Source organism: Meles meles, chromosome 21 (genome assembly GCF_922984935.1).
Source record: "Meles meles chromosome 21, mMelMel3.1 paternal haplotype, whole genome shotgun sequence".
Lineage (NCBI taxonomy): Eukaryota > Metazoa > Chordata > Mammalia > Carnivora > Mustelidae > Meles > Meles meles.
This window is the reverse complement of record NC_060086.1, coordinates 7940188-7959992: the sequence shown is the minus strand read 5'-3', so window position 1 is coordinate 7959992 and position 19805 is coordinate 7940188. Positions and strand designations below refer to the sequence as shown.

The window sequence follows — 19805 nt, the reverse complement described above, 5'->3', positions numbered from 1 at the left end:
AGCAGAGAGCCCGATGCGGGGCTCCATCCCAGGACCCTGGGATCATGACCTGAGCTGAAGGCAGAGGCTTTAACCTGCTGAGCCACCCAGGCGCCCCCGTTCCAAGTTTCTAAGTATATTTTGTGCCTTTTATTGAGTGTGAGAGAATTAAGGAAATAGTGGTTTGGAGCGAAGGGAAACTAAGAAGCATTTCACTTGTTTTTTTCATTTTTGTAGTATGGATTTTCCTGGCCCCACCCTGAGCCAGGCGACGTCTGTGAGCACTTCTGTCCTTTCAACAGTTCAAGCCACAGGAATTTTTCTTTCCCAGGGAGCTGAATGGAAAATCAGCACTAATAAATTAGCATGCCCCGTGGCTGTACGTTTTGGAACCTGTGTTTCTCTGCCGCCAGGGACCAGCTGGTTAGTTTTGTGTTTATTTTTTGTTGTACTATCTCGGTACTGTTGGTTTCCTTATCTCCCCGCAAGATGGGTATCACAACTCTAGCTTTGAATCTCCAGCCTGCGTCTCATGGGTGTTCTCTCGCCCTGGAGGCTGTCCACGGTGCTAGAGCTTGGAGCCGGAAGACCTAGGTATCCCAGTGCTTTTTTTTTTTTTTTGAAGATTTTATTAGAGAGAGAACACGAATGGCAGAGGGAGGGGGACAAGCAGACTCCCCGCTGAGCACAGGTCCCAATGTGGGGCCTGATCCCAGGACCCGAGATTGTGACCTGAGTCATAGACACTTCACCCACTGAGCCACCCAAGTGCCTCCCCTGGGTATCCAGTTCTGATGCTGCCTGTGGTGCGTCTAGCCCAGAGCTTATTAATGTGATGGATGGGGGGGGGGGGGGCGAACGCCAGAGCAAACAGCAGTATGCCGCGTTGGAGGGTTATGTTCTGCACCTTTCCTGGGTTTTGGAGGAGGACGTTTAGGCAGGAAATGTGTAGTCATTTCTGGCAATTTTTTTTTTTTTAAAGATTTTATTTATTTATTTGACAGAGATCACAAGTAGGCAGAGAGGCAGGCAGAGAGAGTGAGAGGGAAGCAGGTTCCCTGCTGAGCAGAGAGCCCGATGCGGGACTCGATCCCAGGACCCTGAGATCATGACCTGAGCCGAAGGCAGTGGCTTAAACCACTGAGCCACCCAGGCGCCCAATTTCTGGCAATTTTTAAGGGGCTGTCAGTACCAAGTAAACACGGTCTTCAGGGTTTCGTTTGAGAAAAGGAAATGGTTAGATGTCATCATGGAGAAGGGAGCGGGAGATAGGGAGAGACTCCCATCCCATCCCCCCACCAAGAAAAGCCATGATGAGGAGAGAATCGTTCAGTAAGACCCTCGCTGATTGGCTTGGGGGGGGGGGGGCGGCAGCGGGGACTTGATCCACAAAGGTGTGCCTAACTTGGCTGTCTCAAGAAGCCTTGCGTATAAGAATTCTGATTCGCTTCATTTACTTCCTCCCTCCCTGAGTTTCCGTTGAGCACTTCGTGGGACAGCCCTTTGCCAGCCAGAGTTACTCGCATTAGAATACTCTGTCCTTCAACTAGATGTCCCTTACAGGTTTACCAGATGAGATTTATAAATACAGAGAGATCTGGAAACTTGAACGGATCACCCAGCAAGTAAGTGGCAGAGCTGGCCTTTGAACCCCAGCAGAATCCCACAGTCCAGCCCCTGCACCATAGTGCTGTGCTGCTCCGGGAGAACCGTATGAGGCCCAGACCTGCTGGGGAGGGAGGCCGGTGCCGCTCTCCTGGTGCCAGAGCTGTAGGCTGAAGGCCGCTCCTTCAGTAAGCTCGCGGTGCACACGGCCGTGTGTAATAACATATCTGCTAATTTTAAATACAGTTGCCCCTTACTGTTCACAAGGTCTGTGTGTGAACTCACCCGTTCACTCACGCTTACTTGCAACGCCGGGATGAGTACGTGTGCTTTTGCGGTCATGGGTAGACATGCACCGAGCGGCGACCAATTCAAGTGGCCCGTCAGGGTTTGCAGTTGAGTTCAGACAAGGCAGTGCTCTGCCTTCCTGTTCGGCTCAAACGTGTCTATTTAATGGCAGGTTTTTTTTGCATTTTTTGCTTTTCCTGGATGATTTTGCCTTTTAAAATGGCCCCAAAACATAGTACTGTCTAGTGTCCTCAACAAGAAGGCCGATGTGCCTTAGATGAGCTCTGTTCAGGCATGAGTTACGGTGCCGTTGGCTGCAAGTTCGTCATTAATGAATCAATACATGTTAATGCAAGTGTTTTCATTTTTTAAGTTTTTATTTCTTAAGATTTTTTTTTAAGTAATCTCTACACCCAACGTGGGGCTTGAACTCAGTACGCTCAGCATACCTGGGTGGCTCAGTCTGTTGGTTAAGCTTTCAACTCTGGACTTCGGATGAGGTCATGATCTCAGGGTCGTGGGACCAAGCCCCTGGCACAGCGCCTGCTTGAGATTTTCTCTCTCTGCCCCTCCCCCCACCAAATAAAATAACTTTAAAAAAAAAAGTCATATGCTCCCCCGACTGAGTCAGCCAGGCACCCACAATGAAAGTGTTTATAAACAAAAACCATGGTTATGTGACGATTGGTTGATGTGATGGAGGGGTGTCACAAAAACACCCCTGTTTCCCCAAGCAGCAGTGGTTCAGTATTCACTAACCAGCCCCCAGCATTTGCAGTGACTTTCTGGAACATAATAACTACCGTGAATCATGAGAACCAACTGTGCGTGTGTTTGGAGAGTGAGGGAGCGTGCGTGAGCAAGCCTGGCCTTCCGGAGAGCAGCGTTTCCTAAAGCACGGGTTGGACGTCACTGCTGTATTCCCTGTGCGCACAGTACTTGGTCTCACCAGGGGGTCCGGAGCTGGACTCCTCAGTCCCGCTCTGAATGTAGGACCAGAGAAGTCACATGGGAGGGAACCAGCACTCCCCACTTATCCAGTCTTCCCTACTGCGTTCATCTCCCACCATCTGAAAGGTGTTTTCACGTGTCCTTTCCCGGCCCTGTACCCCGCAGCGGGTACCCGTCTCCTAGAGCAGAGAGAACGCAGAGGTTCAGGCTGAGGCCTCATGCCCACCACTTCATCCCACCCGGCTTGCCCTCCAGGTGCAGTGCCTGGTGCACGCCCCCCTGCCCCCAGCCGCAACAACCGCGGGGCCGCTGCTGGCTCTACTGTAAACCGCCACCCCATGTAGTTCCTCCCTTCTCTCTTTTTTTTTTTTTTTTAAATTTATTTGACAGAGATCACAAGTAGGCAGAGAGGCAGGCAGAGAGAGTGAGAGGGAAGCAGGCTCCCTGCCGAGCAGAGAGCCCGATATGGGACTCGATCCCAGGACCCTGAGATCATGACCTGAGCCAAAGGCAGCGGCTTAAACCACTGAGCCATCCAGGCACCCCTAGTTCCTCCCTTCTCAGCCCAACTTCCAGAGAAGTCTGCGTTTGCTTCCCCCTCTCCCATCATCCTGGGGTGCCTCCGGTGTTGTGGCATCCAGCCCTGGGGGCATCTGTATTGTCTAGAAGCCCCAACCCTTAGCTTGGCTGACAGCACTGCCTTCTGCCTTTCCCTGGCTTGCTTCTCTGCTCAAATTCTAGATGTTAGGGTGACCTAGTGCACTGCCTTTTACGGTCAACACTCAGGCCCCAGGAGATCTTAGTCTGACCCGCGGCTTTAAATACCACCCTCACGGCTGTCTTCCGAGTTGTGGCTTCAGCTTCCCTTTGGAGCCTCCGCCCCAGCCTGGGTCCATGTCCCACTCCCCTCACTTCTGCTCTGCCTCTTCCCGCCCATGCACTGGGCCTCAGCTTCCCACCCAGCCTGTTGTTTCCTTGCACCCATCCCTTGTACGCTGTCCAGCCCCCTGCCACACCAGCATCCCTCACGTGCCCTGCTCAACTCAGCGCCACCAGAGCAGGGACCTGCCTGTCCTGTCCTTTGCTGTACCTCTAGTGCCAGCACAGGGCCTTGGACGTCACAGGTACTCCGTGATGTCCGGTTCGGTGACTGAGCAAATCTCAGGGCCTGAAAGCGAGCAGGGAAGTTGTTCGCACCTGAAAAACGGCCCCTGTGGCAGGAAGAGCCTGAACAGGGGCACACGGTCAGCCGTGTGTGCGGGAGCCGCGGATGTGATGCCGCAGGCAGCCGCACAGCCCGCCTCAGACCTCCAGACTGCCGGGCCGGGTGCCAGAGGCCGACTGCTCGCCGCTCCGGCATTTCAGACGCCCCCGCCCCCCTCCCCCGGCAGCTCCTGCTGCCCGTGTCCCTGTACCTTCAGAAACCAGTTTGGAACCCATCGAGGACTGTAACTAGTTCAAGTTCTGTTTCCTGTTTGTGACATGGGAGCTTTTTGGAAAAAGCCAATTATTCCGTTGAGTTAGAGGAGTGATATTTTGTTGACTTTCAGATACAGGAATATAATTCAGTCCGTCTCCAGGCTGCCTGGAAGGAGAGTGGGGAGAAGTCGGTTTCCTTCGGCAGCGGCGCTGGAACCAGGTGCGGTGCGCCTTCTCCCCTGTGCAAGCTCATTTATGTGTACCGTCTGGCGCGTACTTGACTAAAGTGAGCTACCGTTACCATATTTTAATATATTTCCGTAAAGAGAGCACCACAGCGCAGGTCCTGAGGCACTTTTCAGTTTTCTTAGTCCACAGAATACAGCAAATGTTGAATGGGACCAAAAGCTTAATCTGAAGGATCCGTAAGTGTACTTGGCTCCGCACTGGGGATGACGGTGAACAAGACACAGGCCTTGGCTTGAAGGAGCTCCAGATCTGATAAGAGACACAGACGAGAGAAAGGTCAGTGTGGTGGCCGGTAGCACAGGATGGCATGTGACCCAGGGCTCTGGGATGTGGGCAGGGCTGAGCTGAGCTGAGTGGCTCACAGCAGTTTTAAGAAAGCAAGCTGAGTCCGGATTAGTAGCGGATGCCCTGTCGCGGCCTGAGTCACTAGGTTAAGGGGATTAAAGTTGATCTAAGGCCGCAGGGAAACCTGAAGGGCTGGAGGGGGGCTGGAGAGATGGGGATTTTTCCACTTCATAGTGTGGAGATGAGATGGGAAGGGGACAGGTGGACAGGTCTCGCAGGAATACAGAACAGAGGTGACGAGGGCCTGACTAGCATGGGACCTGTGGGACCAGGGAGAAACGGGAGAGTCCACAGGACTGGTTGGGGATGGGAGGAATCGGGAATGACAGCAGATTTGTAATGTCACCAACTAGGTGGCTGGTGGAACTCCTTGAGACAGGGGACCCAGGAGGTAGAGGAAGCAGGTGAGGAAAGAGAAGGAATTCAGCTGTGAGTGTGGCCGGCGGCAGGGGTGCGGGGTGGGGGTCTTGGGACATGCCCTGCCAGGATGTGGGAGATCTGGGCTGGAGGGGACCGTTTGGAGTCAACAGCCTCCTTGAAACAAGGGGAGCGGGTGGGACCCATTGGGAGGGAAGTGGGGAAACCCCCACATCTAGGGGACAGACAGCAGAGGGGGAGGCTGCACAGGTTTAAAAGAAGAAAAGGTGAGGCGCCGGAGCAAGGAGAGTTGTTTCTGGATGGGAGGAAGGCACGGCGGAAATCTGTCCCCGAGTTAGCGTCACAGTGGCAGTGGGCTGTTGAGGGCCGGGAAGGAAGTGGTCATGACAGCTCTCTTGAGAAGTGTGGCATGAAGGAGGGGAAGGGCAGTGGTAGGAGAGGTCGGAAGGGGTCAGGCTGAATGGGAGGGGCGGCGGGGGTGGGAGGCGCCGGTCTCAGCACAGGCTAGGAGGCAAGGTGGAACAGGCCGGCAGCTGGCTGAGAAAGGCTCAGGAAGTGGGAGGTGCAAATTTAAGATCTAAAGGGTAGTGACAAGGACGAGCCATAGGAGCCGGTGGCCAAGGGGACAGAACTACCGGGAGGCTGGATACATTGTCCCGAGCAGGGGAGCAGCCAGCCAGATGAGAAGACCCAGGGAGAAGGAAAGCAGGGGCCGTGGTCTTCCTGGAATGAGAGGGTGTGCATTGCTGGGTAAAACCAGAACATGATCGGCCCCTGGGATGTGCCTCGGAAAACAGGGTCTTTTCCAAGCTGAGGCCCAAGGAGAAGAAGCGACTTGCCGTGGCCAAACTCCTCAGGAAGTCACAGCCCAGACTGTACCTGGACATGGCAGCTGGGTGGCGCTCCCATGGGCCTTGCCCTGACCCTCCTCTGTGCACTCGACGGGCCCTCCAGCTGTTGGCATTCTAGCTGCTCCTCTCCGTTCAGCACGGTGCTGGCGCCTTCCTTAATCTTCTCTGGGGGACACAGCCATTTTCTGTGTTTGGTTAGGAAACCGGCTCCAAAAACCGCTGGTGATGACGACTTAGATCTTGCTTCTGTCTGGACACGCTGGGTGAGTGCGCTTGGGGCCGAAGGCAGCACTCGCTGGAAGGTTTCTAAAGGGTGTGCAGTCCGACTCCCAAGGGTGAAAATTAGAGCAAGAGATTCTGTTGTGGAAAGAACGGTCATCTGTGATGCAATGATTCTAGTTCACAAAGTGTTTCTTCCTGTTTTTCACATCATTTTACAAAGAGCTGTTGGGTTTTGAGGGTTCTGCCCCCGAAAATGCAAATGCTCCCTTTCTTACAGCCCTCTGTAACGTGTGTGCATGTGTGTTGGGTGGAGGAGGGTCAGTAATCAGACCCTGGGATTTTCCTAGGCTGTTTTCCTGGTCTGTTTTTTAAGTGTCTTCCTAAATTAAAAGGTGTCATTCTGGCTCTCAGCGACGGCCTCTAAAATACGTCTTGAGAGAGAAACGGATTTGGCCTGACATCCGTTCACCTCTCTTCTTACCGCTGTCAGAAAACTTGGACCGGTTGACATGAGTGGAATTTTTCTTTCATTTGGATAAATGTGTCACTGTCGGATAGGGTTGTGACAGATGGAAAAATCCTATGTAGGGCACGCAGGAAGGACTGTGAGGGGCCGTCTGGCACAGGGGCTTGATATGAACCCATCTCGCCTCTCGGTTAGTCTCTTAGTTAATTATTCGTATGCACTTCCTGAAAAGAATGTTCCTGTTTGAACAGCTCTGTAGAACAGCAAGGCTTGGTGGACGCCCATTAGGGGCCAAGTGAGCTGCACCCGGGTGAGGGCCCCACGTGTATGGCTGAGCCTCTGGCTTGGTGGGGGGGGGGGGGTGGGCTACAGTCCCCGCGACCACCTGACCAGCTGCGACCACCCGACCAGCTCCGGCATGCTGTGTGCTGCGCACGGTCCACCCTGGCATACGGGTGTGGCTGCTGGAAACTTTCCCTCTTCCCCACTCCAGCCACCTCACCCCTCCGGCCCTGTGGCCAGACAATGGGATACCTGTTCCCTCTCCCCGCAGGGTGTGCCCTCCTGGCCTCTCCCCACCCCTACACAAGGCCCATGGCCAGTCCCGGGCATCCTTTGGGACTCACCCTGGGGACTCCGTGCTTGCTTTGGGTGTGAGTACCCAAGTACTGACTGCTCGAGCAGGCCGAGCACCTGTTGTCCAGACCCAGGGACCAGAGAAAGTGCGGCCGTATGGTCTGCCCGCACCACTGGGGGAGAAGGAAGGGGGTGGTGAGAGCGAGGGATGCCCAGGCTTCCCGCCCCCTCCGCTGCCGAGCCAACCCGTGTTCACCGTGGCCCACGGCGCTCCCGGGGAACCGGAGAGATGCGCACCTTTTGCCCGTTTCCGCTCCCCGGCTTCCGGCCCGGGTGGTCCTGACCAGCAGGTCCAGGCCACCGGGATCCCCCAGGAGGGGCAGCGAGTCCCGTCCCTCCCTTTCCCCCTCCTCCCCTCCCGGCCTGCCAGGTCACGTGGCCCGTGGCGCCCCCATGGGCCAACCACGTGATGGCGGCGCGCCGTTGCCTTGACAGCGGCTGCGGTGGCCCGCGGGGGCGGGGCAGCCGGCGGGGGCGGGGCCGGGAGGGGGGACCCGGCGGGACGCACGGAAGGAGGGAGGGGGCCGTGCTCAGCGCCCCGGCCGGGCCACGGGGCCACAGGGCAACGCGGCCACGCCGCCCGCCGCAAGCCCGAGCCGGAGTGGAGCCGGGCGGGCAGGCAGAGCAGCTCGGTGAGTGCTCGCCGTGGGGGGTTGGCGGGGTGGGGGGGGGTACCCCGCCCTGCTGGGGAACGGAACGGAATTGCACCGGCAGACTCGACCAGTCTCCCGGGGGGAGGGGATGGGCTTTCTCCTGGGCAGGCTCGGGATGGGGTGGCGGCGGGGGTTGGAGAGTGGCCAGGTGTCCCCAACCCCATGGGATCCTCGCGGGATGCGGCGCTGAGAAGGCTCGGAGGTCGGGGACAGGGGCGGAGTGTGTGTCTTGCGGCTACTGAGGCTTCCCTAGGGGAAGGGACTCCGATGCAGGTGGATGCCTCTGGGAGACCCCTGTGGGGACTTGCGCCCCCCTCCCCCGTGGGTGTGACAAACCGAGTCAGAAACAGACTCGCCATTGCTCATGCCCCAGATGTTTAAAGGAAGTTAAGACAGGCAAACCCCAAACCTCCCCCCTGGAAAAGATTCAGACAGGCCTGCCAAGGAGAATAGCTCATCTTTAGAGAGTCACTGTTATTCTACAAGAGCTTTTTTCTCTAACCTGTATATATAAAAACACAAAAAATCCCCTGCAAAGTTCAGCCAGGAGAGCACCTTTTGGAGCCTCTGCCACCTGACAGAAATGTCCGGTTGCATCTTGCCCCACCCCACCCCATACCCCGTCCGGGAGAGTGAGGACCAGACTCTGCCTCTCCCAGGGGTGGGGAGAGAGGCCTGGCACAAGGTAGGACACTGGGCCTGGGACGGTTTGCATGGATGTGAATCCGGTCTGGGCTGCTCCCTCAGCAGGAAGTGGCCTCTCTATCTCCGGGACCCGCAGGCCTGCCTGGAGACCCAGACTCCAAGCAGACACACAGCCCGCCCTTCCTTCCACTCCCTGCCACTCTGAGGACATGTGCGGTGCCGCGACTGGTCGGCCACTGCCCAGAGGCCACCGTCGGCCCTCACTGCCCCCAAAGCCCTCCGCCTCCACTGTCCACCTTGAGCCCAGCCCATGCCCACTGATGGCCCCTGGGCTTCCCGCTTCTTCACCCCACACATGCTTTTCCCCCTTTGGAGGCTCCCAGGCCTTCCCATCCCTCCCAGTAAGCCAGCTGTCTCCGTGGGCACCCAGACCAGACTGACCACAGGCTGCTCCCTTTACCAGTTCCTTCAGAGTGCCTCAGCCCGGCGCCTCTGAGAGGCCCCCTCAGTCCTGCTGCCTGGGCTGCCCCCGGCTCCACACATCGCCCGCATCCAGCCTTCCCCCTGCGTTTTCTGGACCCCTTCTGCAGCCAGCCCGCCTTCCTGCCACAGCCCCTTGCCTCTCAGAACCCTCCCATGCAGGCAGCGTCTCATCCTTGAGGGAGGGTCCCTCTTTGCCAGGGCTGCCTTTACTAGGTCTGTTCTTGCTCCCCAGCAGGGACCGTCTCCCTGAGGCCGAGGCAGCCAGCCCCTCCTCTGCTCCTTGACACTCAACCCCTCGCCACTAAAGCAACATTTAGCTCACTGGGTGATAATCACCCCCCCCCAGGTTGCTCCCCCACTGGGTGATAATCACCCCCCCCCCGGAGGCTGCTCCCCCACTGGGTGATAATCACACCCCCCCCCCCCCGAGGCTGATCCCCCACTGGGAGCAGCAGAGTAGACCCTCACCACTTCCAAATGCAGCCTGACCTCAGAGCCCAGTAAGCATCTGCTGGACGGAGTGCAGAGGACGGACCCACTGAGGGGGCAAAAGCCTGTGACTTTCACCCGTCCGCTCACTTCTGTGATGTGTGGGAGAAGAAAAAGGGAAAACAAGGAGGAAGGCACCCCAAAAGAGAAAGCGCTTCCCCCACCTCCCGGACCTTCCCACAGAACCCTTTTAGAGACTGACATGGATAGATCCAACTTGGGCCCTTCCCACAGCCACTGACCTTGATAAACAGCCCCTACTCTCCGCCGCCCCAACCCCAGCCATGCTCCCTGGGACTTGGAAACACCGATCTGTTCATAGTAGCTTTAAGTAGGCTTTCGGTGGGGCCTGTGGGGGCCTGAACGCACAAGTAATATCTGATGCCAGGCGAGCTGCGAGGTGCCTGTGCCCTTGAAGTCTGCCCTACAGATTAATTAGAGCCAAGCCCGGCGTGCTGCCGCATGGGCCGGCCCCTTGGGCCATAGGAGACCATCAATCTCCTATTTGGATTACTGGAGATTTGGGTTTAAATTCACAAATCTTAACAGATTGGTCCTTCCGATCTTCGAGTCGTGTTATTGTCAAACCAGATACCTTCCTGGGATGACTACGATGCCGCTGGCCTCCGCTGCTTTGTGGAACCTGCTCCTGTGGGTGGGTTCAGTTTTTCCTTTTGCTCACAGTTTCCATCAGAGCTTGGATGTGGCTTTCCTTTAGTCCCAGAACCCCAAGTATTTCTGGGGGTGAGCTGCGCCGATCAAAATTCAAGTTGGATTTGAGAAATGAGCCCCGGCGTGGAAATGTGTTTTTCATGGTTGGCACCTGGTTTTGAGTCTTCGGGTCCATTATTTTGTTTCTGAGCCCTGTAGGGGTAGAGATGTCCCTACTGGAAGATGCTTGGGGTCAGAACGTTCAGATGTCATGCCCAGGATCACACTGTGGGAGCAAATCCTGGCCTAGTGACCGGGTCCTAGGATCGGTATACAGGCCGTAGCTCCCTATTCCCTGAAGAGAGGAACAAATTGGAGGAGTCCGTCCATGCTTGTTCACCCACAAGCCACACTTGCTTGGAGCCTTTCTGATGTAGGGGTGGAAGCCTGGGTTATTAGCTTTGTGGAGTCATGATGGATGCGATGTGGGTGGTGGTGGGGGGTGTCCTGGAAATGCCCTCCTGACCTTCCTCCCCAGCAGATGGGCCCCACACGCAACACTGCCCCTGGTGTAGGGTGTATACAGCAGGTCCCAGAGAAGGTTAACTTGCCCAGCTTCTGGCTTTTCCAGGTCTTGGGGACCCTCTGGGATGCCTGAGAGTGTCTCTCTCCTGCCCCCAGCCTGGCTCCCACCATGAGCGCCGAGCTCAACGTGCCTGTGGACCCCTCCACTCCCGCCTGCTCTGAACCCAGCCACAAGGGCATGGATTACCGAGACTGGGTCCGCCGCAGCTACCTGGAGCTGGTCACGTCCAACCACCACTCCGTGCAGGCCCTGTCCTGGAGAAAGCTGTATCTGAGCAGAGCCAAGCTGAAGGCCTCCAGCCGGACCTCTGCTCTTCTCTCGGGCTTTGCCATGGTGAGTGCAGACCTGTGGCGGGACCCTCGGGCTTCTGCTGTCGGAATCTTGCGACGCTCCAGTGAGCTAAGTGCTCCCTCTGGGCCCTACTGGCTGTCAGGACAGACCCTTAGGAAGTTTCCCCAAGGAGTCCCCAAGCCCAGGAGACCACAGAAAGCCCCCTTCTTTTTTTTTTTTTTTTTTTAAGATTTTATTTATTTATTTGACAGATCACAGGTAGGCAGAGAGGCAGGCAGAGAGAGAGAGGCTCCCCGCTGAGCAGGGAGCCTGATGTGGGGCTCGATCCCAGGACCCTGGGATCATGACCTGAGCTGAAGACAGAGGCCTTAACCCACTGAGCCACCCAGGCGGCCCAAGAAAGCCCCCTTCTGACATTCCCACAGAGCAGTTACCTGGCAGGGAAGTCGAGCTCGATTGAAACAGCTTCAGTGTACAGGGAGGAAAGTGCCCACATCTGCCCCATCCTGAGCACCACCTGAGAGGGGAAATCTGAAGGATGGAGCGGGATTGGGATCGATTGGGGTTCGCTTGGGTTAGCCCAGCTCAGGACACAGATTGCCTCCCCCGCCGTCCCACATGTGGCCTCCTGGTGATGAACCAGAGTCCCTGGCCTGCCTCCAGGCTGTCAGGCTGCAGCTTTCCTTCTGAGTCATTCCCCAGGACAAGAGTCGGTCTCAGGCAGAACCGCGTGCCCTAAGCCAGGGTTCAGAGCATGAACATGGGAGTGACCGCCCCTCTTTTTCTGCTGTATGCTTAGAGGTCTTATCTGGTGGGAATAATGTTTTTCTTTATTTTAAAAATTTTTTAAAAGATTTTATTTATTTATTTGAGAGAGGGAGTGCACGCACAAGCAGGGGGAGCTTCAGAGGGAGCGGGAGAAGCAGGCTCCCCACTGAGCAGGGGACCCCTCCCCCGACATGGGTCTCCATCCCAGGACCTCGGGATCATGACCTGAGCCAAAGGCAGATGCTTAACTGACTGAGCCACCAGGTGCCCCAATTTTTTTCTTTAATGTAAAAAACAGTTGTTATTTTTCCAAAGCCCAGAGCGTTTGTTGTCAGGTCGGTAGTACAGAAAATAAGCCATCAGAATGAGCCCCTGTGGCCGGTCCTGTGGCAGGGGCCTGCTCGCTCGCTGGTACAGGCCACCCTTGGAAAACCGAGAGCCTATGTAGTCAGGGCGTGGCGGAGGTCACCAAGCTTAGAGGCTAGAAGTTTGGGTTTAGATTTGTAGTTTATTTATTTAAAGATTTTATTTATTTATTTGACAGACAGAGCTCACAAGTAGGTAGAGAGGCAGGCAGAGAGGGGGAAGCAGGCTCCTCGCTGACCAGAGAGCCCGATGTGGGGCTCGATCCCAGGACCCTGAGATCATGACCTGAGCCGAAGGCAGAGGCTTAACCCACTGAACCACCCAGGCGCCCCTAGATCTGTAGTTTAAAGCAAAGGCTTCATTTCGGTGTTGCATGATATTGATTTATTTATTCTTAACATCACTTCAGAAGGGTACACTCGCACGGGCGCAACCTCGGTTTAGAGTGATTTTCTTCCCGTGGTTTCCATAACGAGCAAAAGACAGAATGCTTTCTCAAGCTTCCTTTGAAGGGACACGTGTGAGAAGTGTAAACAACACTGTAAAAATGAGAGCTTGTTTTCTCCACCATGGAATTATAGGGTTGTGTTACGTTTGTCTGGTCCGCGCTTAGGATTATTTTTGGGACTGTGGAAAACAAACCGTGGGGCGTATCATGTACGTCGGGTTTCCTTTGTGTGGGGGCCCGGGTCTCAGACGTCCTTCCCCGTCTTGTGTCTTCTTAAACCCTGGCCTTCCAGACTCTTGGATCTTCAGACTTAGAGAAGCTCCGCTGTTTGCCCAGCACACAAAAGGGCTCACCCACACTGAAGCCTCCAGAACTACTCATTTAAAATTGGAAAACGGGGTGGGGGTGGGGCGCGTGAGTGGCTCAGTCGGTTAAATGTCTGCCTTCTCTGCCTTCGGCTCAGGTCAGGATCCCAGAGTCCCAGGATTGAGCCCCGCATCGGGCTCCCTGCTCAGCGGGGAACCTGCTTCCCCCTCTGACGCTTCCCCACTCTCAGGTACACGCTTTCCCTTTCTCTCTCAAAATAAATAATAAATCTTAAATAAATGAAATCGGGAAACGGGCCGTGTTCCTCAGGTTGTAAAACAAAGAATGGATTCTGGAGGACTAGTACGAGACTGAGTGGCAGCCCGCAGGGTATGAAATGGTCTTAGAATGAAAATAGTGACCACAGAGAAACAGGCATGGGAGGGCCCGGATGCCCCCCACAGGGTGCTGTCCATCCCTAGCTTGGCGATGGCCAAGTAGTAATTACCGGCGATTGCCGGTAGTAATTCCTTTCTTCAGCATTTACAGAGTGTCTCCTCTCCCTGCACGTGCTCCCTTAACGCAGTCTGGGGTACATTTCAGGAGCTGTACCGTGCCCTCACCTCCCTTCTAGAAGGTTCCTCTCAGGGAGGCTGCCACAGCCTAATACACGCCAGAGAGTCAGCTATAACAGGGGGAAGTGGAAAGCAGTAGAAACAGCGGGGTGCAAAGACCAGCGGTGGGGACAGCAGCAGCCGACCCAATGGACTAGCGTAGACCAGGTCAGGATTTGGAGGGTGGCTGACCGGGGGAGAAAGCAGCCACACACAGATGGGCAGAGAGTGTGTCAGCCGCAGACACCGTGGCCCACGGAGGGGCAGGGACGAGCACAAGTGAAGAGGCAGTTTGCTAGGTGGAGTCTCTCCCTTCGTGTTCTGTATCCCCTAATTAGAATTGCAAAGCTGTTCTGTCCAACAGCAAAGCACTTCTGCCCTCGGTGAGTCTGTTTCTTCATGTTTATCCTTCTGCAAACACACACAGATCCAGTGATCCGAGGCCCCCTCATAAAATCCTTGCATAAACACATTAAAAAATGGCCTTTTGGCCCTTTCTCTCCTAAAGGCTGAACAAAACCGGTTTCTTACTGTAGGCCTTTTTCCTATCGTTGCTTCTTACCTCGGTGCCCTCCGTGGTTTACAACCTCCTCTTTTTGAGCCATGTCCTTTGTGGTAGCAAGAGCCTGCCCAGGCCACAGGGGGCTCTGAGAAAAGACCGTCTCTCAGCTCGTGTGGTGTGGCAACTGTCTGTATGGAGCAGTGACCACTTCCGAGTTTCTGTTCAGCTGTGGTCCACTAGGACTGCCGTATCTTCTTTTTACCTACCAAATGTTCCATCTCTGCTGAGATGATGAGTCACTCACTCTAGGAGGCGGTAGTTGCTAAAAGTTGTGAAATCTTTCTTGTAAAATTTTAAAAACGGGATGGCTTAGATCTAGGAAGTAAACACAGTGGGTAGAAAAGCCTTCCTCTGGCTTCATTCTGCCTTCCCTCCCCTTTCCTTGACTGGTCCGGTTTCTTACCTCTGGGTAACCAGGAGAAGGCCCTTGGAGAGCCCTAGAGTCCTTGCCAGGCCTGGACTAAACCGTCCCCTGGGGCAAGACCACAGTGTCGGGCCACAGTGGACTGGGTTCCACCCTGGGGGAAGCAAAGCAAGAGCCCGTTTCCTAGTCTGAGGTTTGAATGCCCTTGTGCTGAGCAGGTCCTGCCCAGCTGGCTATAGGCATTCACTGCCACAGAGGTAGGCTGGGGCTTCTGGTTCCTTCTGAGGATTTTCCTTCCTTCCTTCCTTCCTTCCTGAGAGAGAGTGCGCACGTGCGCACACGAGTTGGGGGGGGAAGTGTACAGAGAGGGAGAATCTCCAGCCGACTCCCTTGAGTGTGGAGCCTGGATGTGGGGCTTGACCCTGAGATCACCACCTGAGCTAAAACCAAGAGTCAGACGCTCAGCCAACTGCACCACCCAGGTCTCCCTTTTTCTTTTGTATAAAACTTGTTTTGGGGCCTCCTGGCTGGCAGTCTCTTGATCTCAGGGGCGTGAGCTTAAAAATTTTTTTGGTTAAAAAAAGATAACAAAACGGTTTTTATTTTATCAAAGTTAATACATGCTGGCAGTTTACAAACCAAGGAGCGCCTGAGGCTCTAAGCTGCCTCCGGTCCCCACTGCAGCGGTAACTGCAGGCCCCTCCTTGCTGAACAGCTTTCTCCAGGCTGCTGTTTCCGGATTTATCCATTTCAGGCCTTACCTGTTGGCCTTGTCTCCCTGCGACTGTGGGTGATGACTCAGCTCTTCGCCCAGCCCAGCCCCCGCCCACAGCCCCTGTCACCTCTGCCCTCATTCCTGTCACCGTTCCTGGCCTTGGGGATGTGGGCTTCTCCCTGGGGCGGCTGGTCTCCACTGCCTGATGCACCCCGCTGTCCACATGAGGCTGTCCAGGTTTGTAGCTCTGAGTCTGGGGGTCGCCAGGAGCCCCCGATACGACCATTCTCTTGTTACCCTTTGAAAGTGGGTTTTTTTACAGGTATTTTATAGATTTTATTTTTTTTTATTTGACAGAGAGCACAAGCAGGGGGAGTGGGAGAGGGAGAAGCGGGCTCCCTGCTGAGCGGGGAGCCCGATACGAGGCTCGATCCCAGGACCCTGAGATCATGACCTGAGCCGAAGGCAGACGCTCAACCGACTGAGCCAGGCATCCCAGTTTTTTATTGTTTGAAAAAGTGTTGTTTGGTGGCTAAGCCAAGCCACAGGTTCCCGAGGAGCGTGGCCTCTGTCCTGGCTCAAAGCTCCATACCCAGGCGTTCGGTGCCAGGAAGGCCCCCCGGGGCGGGGGGTGAGCCCCGCTGTTCCCCACCCTGTGCCTTCGAGATCCTTCCTCGGTGGGAGGTCCTTTAGCGCCTGAGAAAACAGAAGCTGAAGCGTGCGAAGGGCGAGGTGGGCGCCCCCTGCCCTGCGCGGCCCCGGCCCAGCGCCCCCGTCCCTGCCCCCCGCTCTGCCTCGCAGGTGGCCATGGTGGAGGTGCAGCTGGAGACGCAGTACCAGTACCCGCGGCCGCTGCTCATCGCCTTCAGCGCCTGCACCACGGTGCTGGTGGCCGTGCACCTGTTCGCGCTGCTCATCAGCACGTGCATCCTGCCCAACGTGGAGGCCGTGAGCAACATCCACAACCTGAACTCCATCAGCGAGTCCCCGCACGAGCGCATGCACCCCTACATCGAGCTGGCCTGGGGCTTCTCCACCGTGCTGGGCATCCTGCTCTTCCTGGCCGAGGTCGTGCTGCTCTGCTGGATCAAGTTCCTGCCCGTGGACGCGCGCCGCCAGCCCGGCCCCCCGCCGGGCCCTGGCGGCCACACCGGCTGGCAGGCCGCCCTCGTGTCCACCATCATCATGGTGCCCGTGGGCCTCATCTTCGTGGTCTTCACGCTCCACTTCTACCGCTCCCTGGTGCGCCACAAAACCGAGCGGCACAACCGCGAGATCGAGGAGCTGCACAAGCTCAAGGTGCAGCTGGACGGGCACGAGCGCAGCCTGCAGGCGGTGTGAGCGCGCCGCACCCCTGCCCCCTGGCCTGGGGCCCAGCGCGGGTGTGGAGCTGCTGGCCAGGCCGCCCGGACACTGCCGCGCCGTTCCAGACCAAAGTCTTACCCCGTCCTCACGCCGGAAAGCCTGGCCGGCTGGGCCTCCCACAGAAAATGGCGTAGAAAGAAGAGAGACTTTGCTGCGAAGAGCTGAGAGCAAAACCGCCTGAGTCCTGGGGATTCCCTGCGGCAGGAGACGAGCGTCACGGGCAGGCTCGGTGCTCTGGGGAGGGCTGAGCGTTTCAGAGAAGGAACTGCACCGTGCCACCTGGGGTGTGGGTCTCACCGGGCCACCCTGCTGTGAGGAGATGGGGTACAGGCCCACAGCTTGGCCTGGTGCTTCCCTCCCCAACCTCGGGGGATTGGGTGGCCGGGCTGACGGGGGGAGAGCAGGAGCTGGGGTCCCAGGTCTGCTCAGCGGGCGCGGTGGGTGCTCAGCCGGGCATCAGACTGGTCCCACCCCAGGGAAGACTTCCAAGGACGGAGGGCTGGCCCGGGCCGGGAGGTGCATCTTTGGGCATCCCATGGGAGATGCCCACCTGCAGAGACTTTTAACTGGGGGTGCTCTGGGGCACACCGGGCTCAAGTTCTCTCTCCCTAGCCAGGCTGGAGTCCTGGGCGAATTGACCCAGCAAAGTCGCCAGGTTGGGGAAAGGGCTCACAGTCCAGAGGCCTTGATCTACAAACTGGCTTCTGAGCCCACGTCAGCGGCCCCTCCAGGCTACAGCTGCCAAAGGCCCTTGTCCAGAGAGCGGAGCATGCTTCCTATCTCCCTGCTGCCTGTGACCCCAGGAGAGGGAGGGTGCGGCCTGGGGGACTTCCTCTCTAGACAAGGCCCGTTGGCCTGACCTTGCCAAACGCCTCTTGGCCACACGTAGGGCCCGGCTCACCCATTTCCACGGCCGCGCATGTAGGGGCGAGCATGCTGCACCCTGAGCTGCTTTCCAAACCCACACTTACCACATCGGCCGGCAGCAGCCTGGACAGGGGGCCTTCCTTGTTTCCGTCATCATGGGATGTCCTGCTCTGAGGGCGTCTCTGTGGGGTCTGGGTGGCCCGTGCCGAGAAATCCCGGCTGGCCTGGCTGTGGCTGCAGGGAACGTGACGTACCATTGAGGACATAAACCTTAACACATAACCAAAACGCCACGGGGCTGTCTGGGAGCCGTGCCGGGAGTCGCCGTGGTTAAGTCGGGAGATTATGGGAGCCCAGACGTCGGGTTCTGTGGAGCCAGACGAGAGCCTGGTGTCGCCCACGGGCGCGGCCCTGCGGTTCCGCACCCTCTGTCCGAGCTTGCTTGCTGTCTAGTGCATGTCTGTTCTGTCCCGCAGCCTTGTTGAAAAGGCTTGTCTGGCTTTGTGTGTATTTGCTTTGTGTCAGCGTGGCTGTAAGTCGGCTGCTCTGTGTCCCGGTGGGGACGGCGCCGGTGGCTCCTCCCTGCAGCTGGGAGTGGGCAGCAGGCCCTTCCTCTAGCCTGGGCCTTCAGAGAGGGGCTGTGCTGGCCTCACTTTCCCGGGCCATCGGGTGCCCCTGCCCCAAGCGCGCCAGGTGTGCCGGGCTTGCCAGACCGGAAAGCACCCCCAGAGCAGCTGGCGGCCGGTGGGCAATGCCTGCTCCGCGGACACAGCTGCCGGCCTCGCCGCGGGTCGCGCGGGGGACCCGGGACAGCGCCACATGAGTGACGACACCACCCCGTTTTTACCACTGCTGAGAACGTCGCTCGCGCTCTCGTCTAGAGTGTTCTCCCAGCTCCCCGAGGTGTGGGGCAAGCCGAGTTTCTGCGGGACGGAGAGGGCCGTGGGTCTGGGGACTGGCGGTCGGTGTGGAGTCTCAGAGTAGCCCCAGAACTTTAGGGGAGATGGAGGGCCAGCTGCCGTTTGGAGCTGCAGACGCAACTCAGCAGGCGGGGCGGGGCAGAGGGGAGGCCGACGAGCTTGAACGGCAGTTTCTGAAGGTTGAACCCGGTTGGGAAACCTTTCAGGCGCCGCGGCCGCTCGGCGTGCGGTGCCCCGGAGCCAGCGAGGGCCTGACCTAGTTTCCTCCGAGCGGAGCCTTCCCAGTGCTCAGGAGCCAAGCGCCCGCGGCAGCGCCGAGGCCCTTCCCAAAGTGGAGCACGGTCTCCATTTAGTACCTGGCCAGAAGTTTCTAAACCCAAGTGTTTCTATTTTAGCAAACTGCGAGGGCAGAGTGGATTCTAGCGTCTTCTAGGAAAGTCTGGTGAGGCTCAAACCGTGTGAGTCTGAGTGCTTCAGGCTCGGCGGCGGCGGTTACCTGTCTCGGGCTGATTGATTCATTACGCGCGACGCTGGGCCTCACATCGGTGAACATGACTCCTGGCCTGTGCGTGGGTTTTCCAGCAGTTGCCCGGGATCGAGCTGAATAAACAAGTCAATCTGGGACACGTCCTCTTCTTGGCAGAGCGCCATGGCCGAGGTGACAGGCGGGAGCCCCTGGCGCCCCCCACCCCCGCCCCACCGCAGTGTCTGCTGCCTCTTGGAGGGCAGACCCCCCCCCCTCCTGAAGCCCCTCCTGCCTCTTCCGAGTTGCAGGTCACCAGTCACCGGCCTCACGTCTTAACAGGCTTCCCAGGCAAGGGGGTGACTCCTCTGGATTGGGGAAGCGGGGTGCTCGGGCCCAGACATGCTGGGAGGGTCCCTCCAGGTGGGCCCCAGAGAGAACTGGGCGTCTCTGCCTGCTGCCTCCCTTCTCTTCCCCAGCAGCCTCCTGCTTTTCTGGAAACACAGCAAGGGACAGCCCTGCGGGTGGCTGAGCACCAGCAGAGCCCATCCGAACAGGGCCTGCTTTACAGTCCCCACCCATACCCTCCAGGTCAGGAGCCACTGAGGCTCTGGTCCTTTGGTGGCATCTTCTCTCTCCCAGGTACCTGCGGCTCTGGCATCAGGACAGGGACTCTCTCCCGCAGCCTAGTGACACTCAGAGAAGCCCCCAGACATTTCGGTTTTGGAACTGTTACCCACTGAGGCCCCCGTCTAGGAAAGGACGTCTGTCTATTATTTTTAACTTTCAGGTGCTTTAGCCTAGAGGCTCCTAGGAGTCAGGTGTGTAAACAGGGACAAGTTCTGCCAATCCAGCTGGGA

General features: G+C 57.2%; 2 protein-coding genes across 10 annotated transcripts; one reads left to right on the top strand and one right to left on the bottom strand.

Moving 5' to 3' along the window:
* Positions 1-4534: 4534 nt before the first annotated feature.
* LOC123934152 lies at positions 4535-8401 on the bottom strand. The gene is made up of 4 exons (XM_045994147.1): positions 8395-8401; positions 7627-8070; positions 6094-6422; positions 4535-4740 (listed from the first exon to the last, which is right to left on the bottom strand). The coding sequence occupies exons 1-4, from the start codon at positions 8399-8401 to the stop codon at positions 4540-4542; spliced, it is 981 nt and encodes a 326-aa protein (XP_045850103.1). The 3' UTR covers positions 4535-4539.
* Positions 4637-19104, top strand: ORAI2 (ORAI calcium release-activated calcium modulator 2). 9 transcript variants are annotated; one of them, XM_045992905.1, is made up of 3 exons: positions 4637-4767; positions 10942-11229; positions 16132-19104. In XM_045992905.1, exons 2-3 carry the CDS (start codon positions 11005-11007, stop codon positions 16669-16671), a joined length of 765 nt encoding a protein of 254 aa, XP_045848861.1. In that variant the 5' UTR covers positions 4637-4767; positions 10942-11004; the 3' UTR covers positions 16672-19104. The 9 variants fall into 9 exon arrangements, with proteins under 9 accessions (XP_045848861.1, XP_045848862.1, XP_045848866.1 ...); XM_045992906.1 differs by having other exon boundaries at positions 4640-4767; positions 10992-11229; XM_045992910.1 differs by lacking the exon at positions 4637-4767 and adding an exon at positions 5303-6328 and having other exon boundaries at positions 10992-11229.
* The last annotated feature ends 701 nt before the right edge of the window (positions 19105-19805 follow it).